This window comes from Cydia strobilella, chromosome 7, assembly GCF_947568885.1.
Source record: "Cydia strobilella chromosome 7, ilCydStro3.1, whole genome shotgun sequence".
In the NCBI taxonomy this organism is placed as follows: domain Eukaryota; kingdom Metazoa; phylum Arthropoda; class Insecta; order Lepidoptera; family Tortricidae; genus Cydia; species Cydia strobilella.
The window spans coordinates 7181666-7198435 of record NC_086047.1 but is presented as its reverse complement, the minus strand read 5'-3'; the positions used below and the strand labels follow the sequence as shown (position 1 = coordinate 7198435).

Sequence of the window (16770 nt, the reverse complement as noted above, 5' to 3'; positions counted from 1 at the left end):
ACGCATCATTATATTGGATTCACAGAGCATTGTACTGTTTCTGGGTATAATCACACCAAAGGCTGCTGGTATAGAAGGTTGTACAATAGGCCCCCTAATCAGGGTGACCTTGACCTCAGCCGAACAATGTTTAAACCTGCGGGCAATCATATTAGCCCGTACAGACAATGCTCTGCGTTCCCTCTTAATGTCTGCATCGTTTTAAGGTCAGAAGTTACTTGATGTCCAGATATTTAAAAAACTGGCAAACTAATTTTAGCGGTGTGCCATTTTGTTTGATCGGTGGGACATCAAGCAGGCATTTGTTTCTCACCTTAAAAACCATGCACTGACTTTTATTCACATATACACGAGGCCGTGACTCGCAGCATCCCTTTCGCAATTAACTTAGTCCGTCAAGGCCAGACGCGCTCAGCAAGACCTTGTCGTCTGCATAGCTAATGTTGTTGACACATATTCCGTCAATATAACAGCCGACACGGACGCTGCTGAGCTCCTCGACAAGTACGTTGATGTACAGGTTGAAAAGCTTCGGCGAGGTCAAATCACCGTGCCTCACTCCACATTCCAACCTACTCCAGCCCATCTCACTCTGTTTACTTGATTTTGTCACGCAAATTAGCTGGCATATTTATATATTTTAATTTTTGCCACAAGATGTTGTATCTAACCAAATCAAAAGCCTTTGTCAGATCTAAGTAACAAGCATACACAGGTGTGTTTCTATCCGTGTAGTACCTACTTGATAGTCTGCTTTAAAGCCAGTATGGCACTTTCCGTCGATAAACCAGCCCTGAAACCGAATTGATTATCATGCAGTTTCAGATATCGCTCCATTCGGGCACTAAGCAAACTGCCAAGCACCTTGGTTATTACTGTGGCTAATGAGATGGGCCTGTAGGTCTTCGAGTTACTTATGTAATCAGTTTTGTTTTTAACTTAACTTGCTATTAAATTACTTGTCCGAGTGCGAGCTAGTAAGCTATGCTAGCGGACTAACTAGAAGTTTAAATGATTAAAATATGTATATTTGAAATTAAATACATACTTGTTTCATTATAACCAAAATAAATAACTACCTATTCAAATTTTATAAGACAAAATTATGATAAAAAGCTTTTCTACTCAAGTGTGCCTGCGCAGTAGCGGCCAAGTTGGTTTTACTTACGTGCCGTGTATAAATACAGAGAGATATTATATAAATGCCTCAAAATTGCACGCTCAAATGACTTATCAAAGTCAACATATTTTTCTCTGCTTATGCTCTGCTCTGTACTTATGAGTAAGTACTTATACTAGCTTCTGCTCGCAATTTTGTCTGCGTGGAATAATGATGATCTGATGATAATTGATAAACACTATTCATTTCCGGACCTCAAACTATCTCCATAGCAAATTTCACATTAATAGAATATAATAGAATTATTTTATTCGTAAGCACAAACAAACGAGACATTACATACTTAATAAAAAAAAATAAAAAATAAAGTTTATTAAAAGAAAGATTTTAAAATTACACAACATCAGTGGTCCCACACTAGGCTCGGCCTGTATCGTGGTGACCGCTCTACAGATTTACTACATAACAAGTTTAGGGGTATCCTCTAAAAGTCTAAACTACACTAAAGTAAGTCTCTTATCTTACAGTTCTTACATTGAATGAAATTAAATGAGATACATGCAAAACTAATACTAACATTACTTACTAACTAACAATTATTACATTGTAGTTACAATTTCAAGAGCGTACCAGAAAACTAATATAAAAGAAATGAAAAAGTAAAAAATAAAAAAGTTAATATAAAAGAAAACATAGAATAAGATTAAAGTGCCACGAAATAGTCTCATTTCAGTATGTTGCTGGTGGCTTCCAGCGCTGATCATCCGATGAGACCATCAAGTGAGAAAAATCACGGAAGGTAACAGACGAGAAGAAAAAAGATATAAAAATAACATGGTGAACAAATAGGTAAATAAAAAAAAGTTACACAGCAAGAAGATACAATATAACGACTAAATTAAATTAAGATTAATTAATATATAAGACCAGCATCGTACTCATACTACTGTATCAGTCCGGTCTAACCATACCTTGGCTGAACATTACAGCTGCATATGCAACTAGCGCCAACGGTAGCTACTCGAACTAAAAGGCAATGACAGACCAAACATAGAACGTAGTGATTATATTATGCTCTTTTGCAAGGCCAAAGGGCGGTTCAGGGTTTAGGCGTGAAGAGGTAACAGACAGACAGACAGAGTTATTTCGCATATATAATATTCATATATACTTGCTTCTGCTCACGACTTCGACTACATGGAATGATGATGATGATGATTAATAAAAACTACCCTATGTCTTTCCCCGGGCCTCAAACTATCCCCATACCAAATTTTATTTCAATCGGTTCAGAGCAGTTAACAGTCAGACAGATACAGTTACTTTCGCATTTATATTATTTATTATTATATAAGATAAGATAAGATAATATTGTATGGTTGGGTTGTTACAGAAAGGTGGATTACATGACATGATTACATTTAGTGGTATCATTATAATTTGCCTTAAGGCGTACAATATTTGTTTAGTATAGTAGGGATAGGAGGAATTACATCAAATTAAAACGCAGAAATAGGGTAAAATAATTTACGTCACTTAAACGTATCCAACAATTTTGTTACACGGTAAATAAAAAGGTAAAATTTGAGCTAATATAATATCTATAACTGCTTTTAGACTACGCAAGAAAGTTTCCAACTTCGGGGATTATTCCAAACTTTGAGATAGAGTTTACGGATCTTACGAACCGAGCAAGAAATATCAGGAATTCTATGCATTCTTAAACACGTGTTAAATTCATTTACATTTAAACGAACGTTACTAAGTGGTTCTGCAAAAGCAAGCCAATTGCTAACTAGCTAGTTAGTTAGATACGGGTGAAATCCAAGTCAGGTCTAGTGGGGGTGATTCGCTGTAAAATAGTTTGAATACCGCCTAACTAATACCGCAGACTGGACTAAAATGCTTCAGCAAACTATCCGCTAAGTCGGCAAATGCCAATAAAGGATTCAATTAAGACTTTGAATGCATTACATAAACTTGAAATGCAATAACATTTGAGGCCGATATAAAATGAATCAAAATATTGAGGTCTGTTAAGACGTTAAGGTGCAGAGGGTTGAGCTAGAAAAGTGTGAAAAGTCGTAGCGCTTATTTTATATAGATCATAATACGGTTACCAAAAAATATGAATAACAATCTGAGGCCTTTTTCTAATAACTTCATCGATTCAAACCCTGATTAAACAACTTTCGCTTTATAGAAAAATAACACAAACATAGGTCTAAAACGCGCCATTAAAAATTTGTAACTTGTTTGCACAAAAGCTATTAACATGAAAATTGCTTATAAAAAATGCGTAATGTTATTTTGATCGATTACTTTTTTGTAAAGAATAAAATTTTAATAACAATGGCCTAATGGCCGACTTAGGCCAAATTTTTTATTGATAAATTTTGAATTTTTAAGTGTTATTTTGATAACAATGATAAATATTAATTAAGAACATTAAGGGCCAGTTGCACCAACCACAATTAAAAGACTGATCAACGTCAAGCAGAAGATAACTATAAAACTTCCCATACAATAAAATTTAGCGAACGCTAAAACGGTGACAGACGGTTTGGTGCAACCCGACCTAAGTCTTATTTTTTGCCTGGGTGACCTTAATATATCTCTATTTTCCATCTATTAGTTTGCAACCGGGATGCAGTGGACATCTTGTTGCTACCGCAAAGCTATTTTCTGGTACACCGCACTGGAAAATAAGATAAATTGAACGTAGAAAGTATGGGGTGGTAATGCTTCAAAATGTGTTTCGTTTCAACGATTAATAGCCATTTTAGCGGCCACATTTCTAGAGATTTGCTAAATTCGTTCTCTTGTTCTAAATTCGATAACTCCGAGAAGAACACTCCAAGTAGAACTAGATCAATCCACTTGTTAATCAATATTGACTCGTAATTAAAAAACCGGCCAAGTGCGAGTCGGACTCGCGTTCCAAGGGTTCCATACATTACACAATTTAAACAATGTATTTTTCATGTGAAATGTCTTTAAAAAACCCGTAGAGGTCGGATCAAAAACTAAGTAATTAAGTCCGACTCACGCTTGACTGCACATTTCTAATAGGTTTTCCGGTGATCTATAGGTAAAGACCAATTTTTTTTTTTTTTTCAAAAATTTAGACCCAGTAGTTTCGGAGATAAAGGGGGGGAATGGTAATTTTTTTGCATATTTTCTTGAATAACTTCTAAACTATTTATCTTAAAAATACAAAAAAAATATATTTCAGATTCTCACAATGAGCTCTTACATTTGATATGTAACACGATATAGTCTGACAAACTTTATTTTTTAATTTTCTCATTTACCCCCCAAAAGTGGCCCCGTGTTTAAAATTAATTTGTTTACGTTACATGTCCATCTTTGGGTCACAAACTTACATATGTATACCAAATTTCAACTTAATTGGTCCAGTAGTTTCGGAGAAAATAGGCTGTGACAGACAGACAGACAGACAGACAGACAGACGCTCGAGTGATCCTATAAGGGTTCCGTTTTTTCCTTTTGAGGTACGGAATCCTAAAAACACAACATTACTTATACAATACAATACAATACAATACAATCATTTATTAATAAAATTAAAATTTTACACGTCATAGTAATTTACAATGCTATTCTAAATTACATTATTATTCACATACATTAAATTATTAAAATTACAATGCATTATTATAAATTCGGTACACAATTATTAACCAAATGTTTATTATATATAATATAATGCAGGACTCATGTGACATTCTATTCCTATCAGAAGAATTCGTTTAACGAGTAAAAGGCAGCAGAGACTAGGTATTTTTTTAAGTTTGAGTACGAAAGCAGCTTTTCGCAGTTTTTATGTCTTCAGAGACTCGGTTATAGATTTTAGGGCCAATTATAAACAATACAAGCAGGTACCAAAACGAAATCAAATTATGTGTACTTAACATGAGTAACCACTTCCTTATTAGCTGCATTAACCTTACAGTAGGTTAACTACCTATGTACACGTAATTCATACACGAGTCGGCCGTTTCGGCCATTACAGCCTGTATGCACTTTAGCGTACGCAGCTGGTAGCCGAATAGAGTTAAAAGCTTCGATCCATCTTACGGAAAGTCGTCCACTTTGAGCAACCGCCGAACTAAATCATGCCCGTCCCGCGTTCGAGATCTCTGACCCGATTTCCAAGGGCCGGACTGCGTCACATTTCGTCTTAAGCTGAGTATGTATGCCTTAGACGTGCAGCCGGCGAGCTGTGGACGGGCGACCACTCTGTTCGTCTCCCCGGTACACGGTACCTCCGCAAATAGTACGATCTGCTTCACTACAGGGCCGCCGAGCGTCCTGCATCTCAATATGCAAGCGAGGCGCTCTCAATCGAAGCATGTAAGAACTCCGTCACGTATGCCGAGATCGTTTGAACGTTCATTGCCCCATACGCCATTCCGATGCAAAGTTAAAGTATTTGCTAGTCTCTGAAAGGGTTTTTAATGTATTATTTTGGCACAATGTTATATCTCAGCAGTGGCATCGTGCCAACAGCTAAAGGTTTAACGTGCCCACTGCTCCGCGAGATTCTTAAGTGATTTTTGCATCGCACTCGCCGACGGCAGTTTAACGAACTAGCAAGATGTCGCAGAACCATTGACCCATATATAATCACGGTAATCGCTTGCCGTAAGCAAAAGCTACTCAAGCACTTTGCAAAACACTTGACAGTTTTATTTGATTTATGTTTACTTATTTTTCACGATTATTTTAGCTCTCTGTGTAGTCAACTATGTGCATCTAGGCTAATAGTTACTCCCAGGGGAGGTCGGTGACTTAAAGTGAATTCAGTAAAGTTTACTTAATGCACGAGTTAGTGATTAGGTAAGCATTGATTGGTGCCTTAAGCTCACTTTTAGCTTACTTAGATCACCTTACAGGGGAACAGTTGGGATAAGTATTAAGTACTTGGTTTACTTTATGCAACGGTAACCGGCAATTTAAGTATATTTTTCGTCAACTTTAATACTCTAATTGAATTAAATCGGTTACCTAATTAAATTTAATGCCGTAAAAGAAAATACTCACGGTATCTTGCAAAAATGTTATGACAGAGGGAGGATACTTTTATTATAATTATACTTTCTACTAACACACCTAATATAAGTTATTACTAACATAATATGGATTATTTGTATCTGAAATAAATGCTTTTATTTCATTTCATTAGTTACTTTTTAATACTTAAGTATAATGCTTATTAGTCCTAGTCATTTTATTCCATAGTAAGCTAGTACATATATAAATTGCAAAAACAGGATACAAACAATATCGACTTCTTTAATAATAATAAAACGCACCAAAAATCAACTAGGACACCAGTGTATTGCAATTTATATACCAGCTTACTATGGAATAAAATGAGTTTTGTAAAAATCCGTAACAATTTTTAATCCCTACTAACGGGCTAATTCGAACAATGATCTAGATATCAACTAGATATGAAACAGAAACAATAACGAGATATTTAAGAAAGTCATGTCAAATTTGACATTTCCTCGATTCCGTATGTCCTCTTGAACGATCTCTTTAAGATTTGCTTAAGATATTACTTAGACATCCAATGGTTATCTAATGTATATCCCAAAACGTCACAATTATTGTAGCGTGAAATGACAATTGGTTTCTCGAATCGAACTGCAAAAGATAACTAGTTGAGAACTAAACTATAACGTATCTATAATAACCTAAGAGATAAAATGATTAGCGAAACATAATAAACTAAAATCTACTTAACTATTACAAAAATCTTAATCTAAATTAAACTAAATCCTAAACTAACCATTCACAAAATACGCGCCCCTCCAGATGCAAAGGAGCCCATAACGCCCGCCGCGTTACCACGTTGAACAACCAACGTATCTATTAGATCTCGTATTATTCTCGTATCCAGTAATTATCACGTTGTATGTATGTATGTATGTATAAACTCTTTATTGTTCTTTCGTTGTTCGAATCGACGGGTAATATTATAAATGCGAAAGTAACTCTGTCTGTTACCTCTTCACGCTTAAACCGCTGAATCGACTTCGACGAAGGAGATTGTTGGAGCTCCGGGTAAGGACATAGCATAGTTCTTTTCAATCATCATTATCATTCCACGCAAACGTAGTCGCGGGCAAAATCTAGTATTTAATATTTTTATTGTCTCTTACCTGGGTGTTGATCGGATTGTCACCAAAAGCAGTCGTATCATAAAAAACCGTCCAAGTGCGAGTCGGACTCGCGTTCCAAGGGTTCCGTACATTCCACAATTTAAACAATGTATTTTTTATGTGAAATGTCTTTAATCCCGTAGGGGTCGCATCAAAAAGTAAGTAATTAAGTCCGACTCACACTTGACTGCACATTTCTAATAGGTTTTCCGGTGATCTATAGGTAAAGATCTATTTTGTGTATTTTTTTTCAAAATTTTTGACGCAGTAGTTTCGGAGATAAGGGGGGGGGGGGAATGGTCATTTTTTGCCTAGTTTCTTAAATAACTTCTAAACTATTTATTTTAAAATTATAAAAAATATATATTTGACATTCTCACAATGAGCTCTTTCATTTGATATGTAACACGATATAGTTTGACAAACTTTATTTTTTAATTTTCTCATTTACCCCCAAAAGTGGCCCCCGTGTTTAAAATTAATATGTTTACGTTACATGTCCATCTTTGGGTCAAAAAGTTACATATGTGTACCAAATTTCAACTTAATTGGTCCAGTAGTTCGGAGAAAATAGGCTGTGACAGACAGACAGACGCACGAGTGATCCTATAAGGGTTCCGTTTTTTCCTTTTGAGGCACGGAACCCTAAAAATGCGTTACCTACCGTTAAGTCTTGTTATGCTACCTGAATAAATCTTACAAATTATTATTTTTTGTAATGTGACAGTAGCGAAACGGCCAAGCCACATATTTTGATTAAGGTGTAGGTAGAGTTTGGGAAGTTAGGGCTTGCATAGCTAAGGCGTGTAGAGTTAGAAGCTTGGCTCTATCTATATGAGATCTGATAAATTTTTAAAGGGGCCCACTGATTATCAGTCCGCCGGACGATATATCAGCCTGTCAGTTAAGGGGCCCACTGACTATCAGTCCGCCGGCCGATATCGGCCTGTCAGTTGTTCGGAACTGTCAATTTTTTGTTCTAACTGACAGGCCGATATCGTCCGGCGGACTGATAGTCAGTGGGCCCCTTTAGAACAAAAATTTGACAGTTCCGAACAACTGACAGGTCGATATCATTAACAGTGCGAGCCATAGGGCAACATTTTACATGAAAATGTTTTTTGGTGGGATGTATTTTTAGAGAACCAGTTCTTTCATCCACTCTTTACCAAATGCTAACTACGCATTTTTTTCGTTTACGAGGGCGCATTGAAACGTGGTTAAATACGTGATTCGTGGAATGTTTGACATAAGGTTTTACGTTCGGATTTTTCAGCTGTCAACTGCAGTAGCCGTTACTGTTGCAACGTAACTGCTGCAGCGTTGTTGCAAACGTAACAGTAACATGAACATACATCGGGGTTTTTGGTGCGGGAATAATTTGAGTAAGAGTAGAGATAAACAGATAGGTTAGTCTGAGAAAACGTCATATTATGCCTAATGAATAACGACCTCTCTACTATACAATTTTATTTTTACCATACAAGTTCGTAGAGATCACCTTTATCTTTCAAAAACGGAAGAGAAATTTTCTTTTTATCCGTAAGAGTGGCAAAGTCATTTGATGCAAATTTTGAGTTGATTTTTGATGTAGGCGAGTAGAATTGACTTTTAAATGATTCTTTCCTTTGAACGCCAAGAACCCCTAAAGGTGTCGTTACTAGTCGTGCCCACAGCGCCAAGGACAACTATAGGTGTTATGGCGGACGCTGTCAAAGTAACCTTCACACTTTCAAGTAAGGTTTACGTTAGCTCCCTTCCACCTGGGAGCTTGGCGTTTGAGTAATGTTTGTGTTTATGATATAAAGCGTTCAAAAGGTTAAATATGAGAAATATAATTTTTAATTTAATCTTTTGATTAATTAATTATTCATTAGGTAGAACCCTGCTAGATTAGTCAGCTTGTTAGATAAGCGCTGGTGGCCTAGCGGTAAGAGCGTGCGACTTTCAATCCGGAGGTCGCGGGTTCAAACCCCCGGCTCGTACCATTGGTACTTATGTACTTTTCGGAACTTATGTACGGAATATCATTTGATATTTATACCAGTCGCTTTTCGGTGAAGGAAAACATCGTGAGGAAACCGGACTAATCCTAACAAGGCCTAGTTTCCCCCTCTGGGTTGGAAGGTCAGATGGCAATCGCTTTCGTAAAAACTAGTGCCTACGCCAATTCTTAGGATTAGTTGTCAAGCGGACCCGAGGCTCCCATGAGCCGTGGTAAAATGCCGGGATAACGCGAGGAAGATGATGACCTACTCTTTGGCTAATGTCAAACATTCCCGCACCGAAAACCCCGATGTTTGAACATGAAACAGTAGTAGTGGTGCTGTGGTCGCAATTTAAATGTCACTATGAAAGCATTAACGCTGACTAGCCGTAGCCGGCAGCGTTATTTGCAGCATCATAAACAATATTAAAATGTCGATTTATTGATACAAACAGGAATGATTTCGATTGGCCGCATGCACTGTGGAATGCACCCGATCGTATTCAATAAACACAAGCATCATGATCTTTATCTAATGGGCACTTAGTTCCGCTATAGCTTAGTAAATTGTGCTTTAGGCAGAATATTGATGAGTGAGGATTTAATTATCCTACGCAGGTTATTGTGTATTTATGAATCTATGGTAAAGCATTATATAAGTTGACCTCAGTAATTTAAAAAACAATAAGTAAGTACATAAGTAATAAACATTTTATTGTACGAAACAAGGATAGGTAGCAGTCACACGTTAGAAAGTACAAAGGCAAACTTATCCCTATAAGGGATCTCTTACCTACAAAACAGCTAACATATAAAAAAAACTACCAATAAAATCTAAATAAATATACATAAATAAAACACATATTATTATAACCGCACACACCTTCCTAATTTCGAATTAATACCTCATCTAAGAGCTATATTTCGTATTTTCAATTCAACTTTTAGCAACGCCACTGACCGGCTGTCTCAGAGAAGGTGGTAGCGCGTTTCATTGCTTGACAGAGTGCACTGTGAACGATTGTCATTGGTGTTTGTGAGGCGGAATATAGAGAGAAAGATCGGTGCTAGAGCGAAGTTGGTAGTCATTGTCATCTTCCAGTACCTTCAACCGCTCAGTAGGATCGAAGAAAGGGTATTAATAGCACTTTAAAAGGGACAACGTATGCATGTCTGTACAGCGGCGAATAGGTACTTATTTAACCATTTGAGCTGAGAACGAAGCGACGAGATCTTGACAATTTTGTGTATTATCTACACAAATCACTATCTACACAAAAGGAACTGTTGGTGGTGTTTTATACGGATGCTATATTGTATAATAGAAACCCTTACATCAACGCTGATCCCAGTCTGCGAGAAGACCCTCGTGTTGGGCAGTTCCTTGGGCACGAAGCGGAAGAACTCTTGCGCACCGTGGTACCACTTGACCGTGTACAACTGCTCGCCAGGGTCCAGGGTCCAGCGGCAGCCGAGCGTGGTGCCGGCGCCAACGCCGATGGCTTCTGGCACGCTCAGGTGAATGTCACGGAGGCATAGGACACCTGGGTAGCAAATAAATAAATAATTATTATGGGACAATCTAACCTAAGGGGACCTAAGGTTTGGCAAACAAATTTGAATTGGAAGAAAGAGTTTCATTCTCTCTGCCTATGCTCCAGTGACAATAAGTGACGTTTGCCAAGCCGTATAATATCAGTATCGTTTGAGAAAGAGGGTAGATCGCTGCGATATATGGGTAGACTACGGTTAAGAGAAGAGAAAGCCAGGAATTTAGTATCGGGAAAGAGATATGGCGCGCCGGACCAAACCTGCGACGGAAGAAATGACCGTCGCGCGGGTTTTCTCCTTATCTCATTTCCTCTGAAAATATACTTCTATTTAAAATTTTAATGATCAGATCCCTCGGAAATATCACTAGTTATCATACTATATATGAAAATTAGACACGTTTTCGTGATTTTTTTCGCGGTTAATGAAGCACTACATCACATTTACGAAATATTGCAAACATTGAAATAACAAATCCACGTGATATTTTATATATTTATTTCCTATATCTATTGAACAAAATATTAATAAAGTAAAGACTGCAAGTAAACATGCCGTTTTAAAGATTAACAGCAAGGTATGCCCATGGATGGTGTTTTTAGTTCATTTCTCAATGCTAATGATCCCGGACTTACTATCAATTTTGACACTAATAATATTTGACTATATTATCATATAAAAATTAAGTAAATAGGTACCAAGCTTAGAGTGCTCTAATACCTACATAGACCGGACGCTCAGTGAAGTTCCGTTTTCAAAAAATGCGGACAGCAGTTTGACTTCTGATCCTTGTAGTGGGGTTTCTACGCTCCTAGAAACCCGATGTTGCCGGGCTGAAAAGTGGTGCCGTTACCCCCACTAGCCTTTTGAATTTCCCACTTTCAATTCTCATACATTCGCTATCGAAAAGATCCCACCTTTTGCACAAATCAATAATAATTATGAAATAGCGTAGTACGAAGCAATGAACGTTATACATACAAATATATCGATGGAATTTAATTGTTCGACCCTCGTGAATAGTGTAGTGTTGATTTGTTGATCCATGGTATTGGGACACGGACGAATAATTGAAATGCTAATAATGTCGGGTACATCGCGTCCTTTCGAACGCGATCGCCGCTCGCCGCTCGCCGATGCGCGTCACGCGCCGCGGACCCTAAACTTTACTAAACGTTTCGGCTTTTGGGAAGTGAAACGTAGACGTCAGCAAAAGTTTGTTTTGATGGTAGGGATATGAATTTCGTTGCGGTTTATATGTCAGGATACGTGAGGGTAATAATTACTCGCCCACACCTATATCACTGAATGACTCTGTGTCTCGAATAATTTTAAATTACTTTTATTGTATAGGTATTTATGAACAATGTTCCTGCGCAAAAAGTAAGCAAAACATAAGAATTGTCAGTAGTGCAAAATTATGTCACATCAACCTTCGGCAGTACTCGTCAGGTAGCAGCGTGGTAATTACTATCGTAGTTCATGAGTATGATCGAGTACCCAAACGGATCGAAACATTTCAAGCTATACTTTTCGACTTCAATATGTGAGTAACTCATTTATAAATATGATACATCATATATAGAAATTGACATGCCACATCATGTCAATTTCTTAAGAATTGTAAATAAAACTCTTATTTTTATATGTATTACTTCTCAATTTATTTTCGTGCCACTGAAGTAAAGACACACATATTTATTTATTTAAAATGTAAATCAGGCAACAAGGTTCATATTACAAATACCTTACACACATATGTATTACACTAACATACATATGTATTATATAAACTTAAAACTAGATACTTCATGGTTAGTGTAGTGCCGTCCAGTAAAATCTAATAATAGCATTTCCTATTACCTCCTACCTACCCAAAGGCGAGCGGCCTGAAAGCACGTACCGTTTCGCACATATAAATTCAGCGAACCTTGTTTTTACCTCTCGGATAGAAAACATTATTGTAAATAAGGTGGAACCTTGCCGTTGATCCGTTAGCCGTCCCGACCAGAATTTCACGTAAGTAATCAAATCCTGGCCTTCATCTGTCGGTACCAAAGGTGGTCGGAATACATAAATCCAGAGATACGTGATCGCATTCAAGATCGACTCAATACACAATCCTGTCGGCATGAACTCATTACACTGTAACCAAATTCAATTTACTGTTCCGACCACATCATATCACATATTTCATTTCGAGAGCCAGTTTCACGTATGACGAGCATTTATTTGATCGCTGTATTATGTGCAAATAAAAATATATGCGTCATTTGAGTTCGACATATTATGTCTATGAATATATGCTCTCTGTGCAAACGCAGTCTATATGTATGATATATCGATATGATTTGCGGGAAAATACCTGTCCGGTATTTGCTAGGGCTTGTGGATAACGTTGAAAGGTTTATAGGTATATATGCATGTGGAACGAGTGTTTTAATGACAAATAATTAATCTAATTATATGTTGTGCCCCAGGGAATTAATGAAATGCGTGTCATAGTAAATTGCCTTTAATAACATTCATCAGAAAATTTCCAGGAATGTTATTTAAGATTAAAGTTTAATTAGGAACTTCTCCCATGTTTGCAAATTGGGGACTCAATAATTGAATTACCTTCGTACGACTATAATATCCCGGACTAACCCCTGTTACGCATCGCAATGTCAACAATGGAATGTGTAAATATTAAGTAGGTAGCTTATTAAATAGTAGGAATAATAATGAAGGCATACAATGATGGAGACAGTATAGGTATGTGCCGGTTTATTTCCTTTCTTAAGTTTATTTTCAATATGGAGCTCCAAATTGAGTAGATAAATTAGCCAATGTTCGAGATTATATTTCTAGGAAATATTTGCCGGTAATATTGAGAATTTACTATTAGACGTGATTAACATCAAATATTGTTATTGTAAAATATGCAGAAGGTTTGGTTACTTCTTTAGGGTGAAATCTAGTATTCTCTTTTTTGAAACTGGTGAAAGATAAAATTAATACTGTACTTTCGTTTATAGTTTATTAAATTATTTTTTAACAAGCAGAAACGTCTGCGATCGATGCTATTAAGCTTAGAATAAATTTAAAAGTGGAAAAATTACTGCCTTGGATGAGACTTGAACTCACGGCCTCTGGGTAATTTTTCCACTTTTAAATTTATTCTAAGCTTTATAGTTTATTATTTTGTGGAACATTACTAATTAAAGCACTAAAACTTTAGTTTTAAGTTACTAATTTTGTCTTCTTTCCTTCTAATAAATTACTAGATTTAAATTCTGACTTCATTACAAGGCACCTAAGCAACTGGCGCAAATTTTAGGAATACTGCGAAATTACAACTCAAAAGTTTGATTATACTCAAAAAATAAAGCTACGTGTATTAACACAATAATTGCACTACTCAAAGTAAAGTAAATACAACTTATTTAATTAAAGCGCTGTATTCGGTTTTACTGCTGCAAAGTGCAGTCCTACATTAAGAAAGGCGCATTCACATATATCTGTCGTGTCTGTATGAGCATCAGGCATTATATAGACAAATGTAAACGCAACCATATTAAATGTATGAAACCGATACCCGTCACAACACAATACGAGAGACAAATGTGAATGCGGCTTAACTCAGCTTTATGTGTCCACTGGCGAAGGCACACTTTTTATGACCTCTACTTAGTGAATACTTTAGTTTTAAAATTTGACTTCACATTCCATTCGTTCTAACCCTTTTTTAACCGACTTCAAGATTTTAAAGGAGGAGGTTCTCAATTCGGTTTTTTTTATTTTTATTCATTTCATTGTCTGGAATCTAAGAGTGCACCATCAACAAGAAGTGCTTTCAGCGGCATCCCCCATTGAAGTCGGTTTTTTTTTCTTAAAAATTATTTAATATTTGTTTCCTAAAATAGGTTTATGGCCCGCAGTTCCTGTCTCATCAACAAAACCACTTTTATAATATACTTAATTTCCAAACACATTTTTCTCTTTGGTTCCCATAAATGTCGTTATAGAAATAATTCACGGAAAGTTTTTTCTACAGAGTGGCGATTTCGATTGTGGTTGTAAAGTCATGACCGATAAATTGTACCTATTCGTACTTAATGTCATTTTATTACGAAAACATTCCATTTGTTCAGAATACGACTTTGCAGGAATGCTCAAGCAAGATGTCTTATGTATTTTTATAAATTTTCTAATTTACTTTAAAACTAATAAAATAAAATGATTGAAAAAAATATACCATAGAAATTGACGAATTTCAAAATGGTTTTAAAGTTTTTTTGCCCAAGTTGAGGTATATTTATTTAAACTTTTTTTTTTTTACTAGCCCATTATGGTGTCCCACTGCTGGGCAAAGGCCTCTCCCCTTGTCTTCCACAACTCCCGATATAGTGCCTCCTCCGGCCAGTTGTTGAGAAAGGTGTCTAGGTCGTCCCGCCATCTCCGTCTGGGCCTGCCGGGTCCGCGCCCCTCTTCTGGCATCCATTTGGTGGCTATGCTAGCCCATCTGTCTGGATGCATGCGGCAGACGTGACCGGCCCAGTCCAATTTGAGCCTAGCAGTCTTCTCACCGACGTCAGCAATGCGGGTTTTTGCGCGCAGCGTGGTGTTCCGTTTAAACTTTATTGCACATAAAATTATAAGTACAAATAGCGGACTTAATGCCATAAGGCATTCTCTACCAATCAACCACTATGCCTAAACCAGTAAATAATTAATATTATCAAGCTCCGCAAAGTGTTGGTTCAACTTTTATCAGCTATTGATATCGTTATAAATTGTGCATCGGTTTTCCTAGTCCGATGAACCGGGCCAAGCACAATCATTCATTCTGAATCGACCGAAATCCTATTCCTATAGCTCAGATGCAGCTTGTGAGGTCTCGTAGAATATTGCCTTTCGAGGCTCCCGTCGTAACCTTCAATAGTATCTAACATACCAATATCCAGTTCGGTAAAGTACTTATGTATCAACCATGTTTTGGTTGGAATAAAATGTACTAGACTTATATTGACCGGGATATAGACCGTGATTACCTTTTGTGTGAATGCGACCGTTGGTAACGTTGAAAGTGAACGCAGCCGACGCGCAAGAATGAGGGTAGACAGAGCGCTGTCTACACAACTTTGACACCCACCCGCTATCTTCAGTCACCCGTGAACATGATGCATGTAACTGCGTCGAAATATCGGGAGCTCACAAATAATACAAAAGGTAATCACGGTCTATATCCCGGTCAATATAAGTCTAGTGAAACTAACCGTGAATAATTAAAAACTATAAAATGTACTGTTGACACTTGCAACTCGGTTGACCGATTAGGTTTGTTATTTTGCATGTCTTCAAAGGGTATTCAGGATCAAATTCCACAAATAACACTTCTATAGGTTTAGAATTATTTAGAACGTTATTCGGGTTTTAATTTCATGTTATGGTGGCTCTGGTTATGGTCTGGTCCAGAAATGTTACTGTTGGCAGTTATATCCATAGTTATTCTTTATTTTATCATACAAGAGCGTTGTTTATGTTCCTTAACAGTGCCAGTGGAATATTGCCATTGCCTTGCCTGAGGAGTCATGATAGACTAGAGGAAGTAGATGTAGAAGCCTCTGAACCAAAAACGCTAAGTTTCTTAATTAAACTACTTTATGCTACTAGGTATTACAATCTAATAAACATTAATCACCTGTATGTTTGTATATAAGATAGATTTTGAATTGTAAAAACACTTTTATCATAATAACAGTACATCAAGTCACTGCAAACACTCCCAGCAAACGAGAGTAATTTTTTCCTAAATTCATTCCAAATGGGTTTAAAATATACTTCCAACTACAAAGCAAATTATGAACACAAAAGTTCTCGCAAGTTGACTTTTGTCTCATCGTGTCCCTATTTACGTGGAATTACCCTAATAA

General features: G+C 36.8%; 1 protein-coding gene across 1 annotated transcript in view; it reads right to left on the bottom strand.

Annotated features, from left to right (window-relative positions):
- LOC134743108 (uncharacterized) overlaps positions 1-16770 on the bottom strand; it is a 46111-nt gene that overhangs the window by 12293 nt on the left and 17048 nt on the right. The window contains exon 3 of the mRNA XM_063676438.1: positions 10637-10845. Within this exon, the coding sequence (XP_063532508.1) occupies positions 10637-10845 (209 nt within the window). The remainder of the gene's footprint in view (positions 1-10636; positions 10846-16770) is intronic.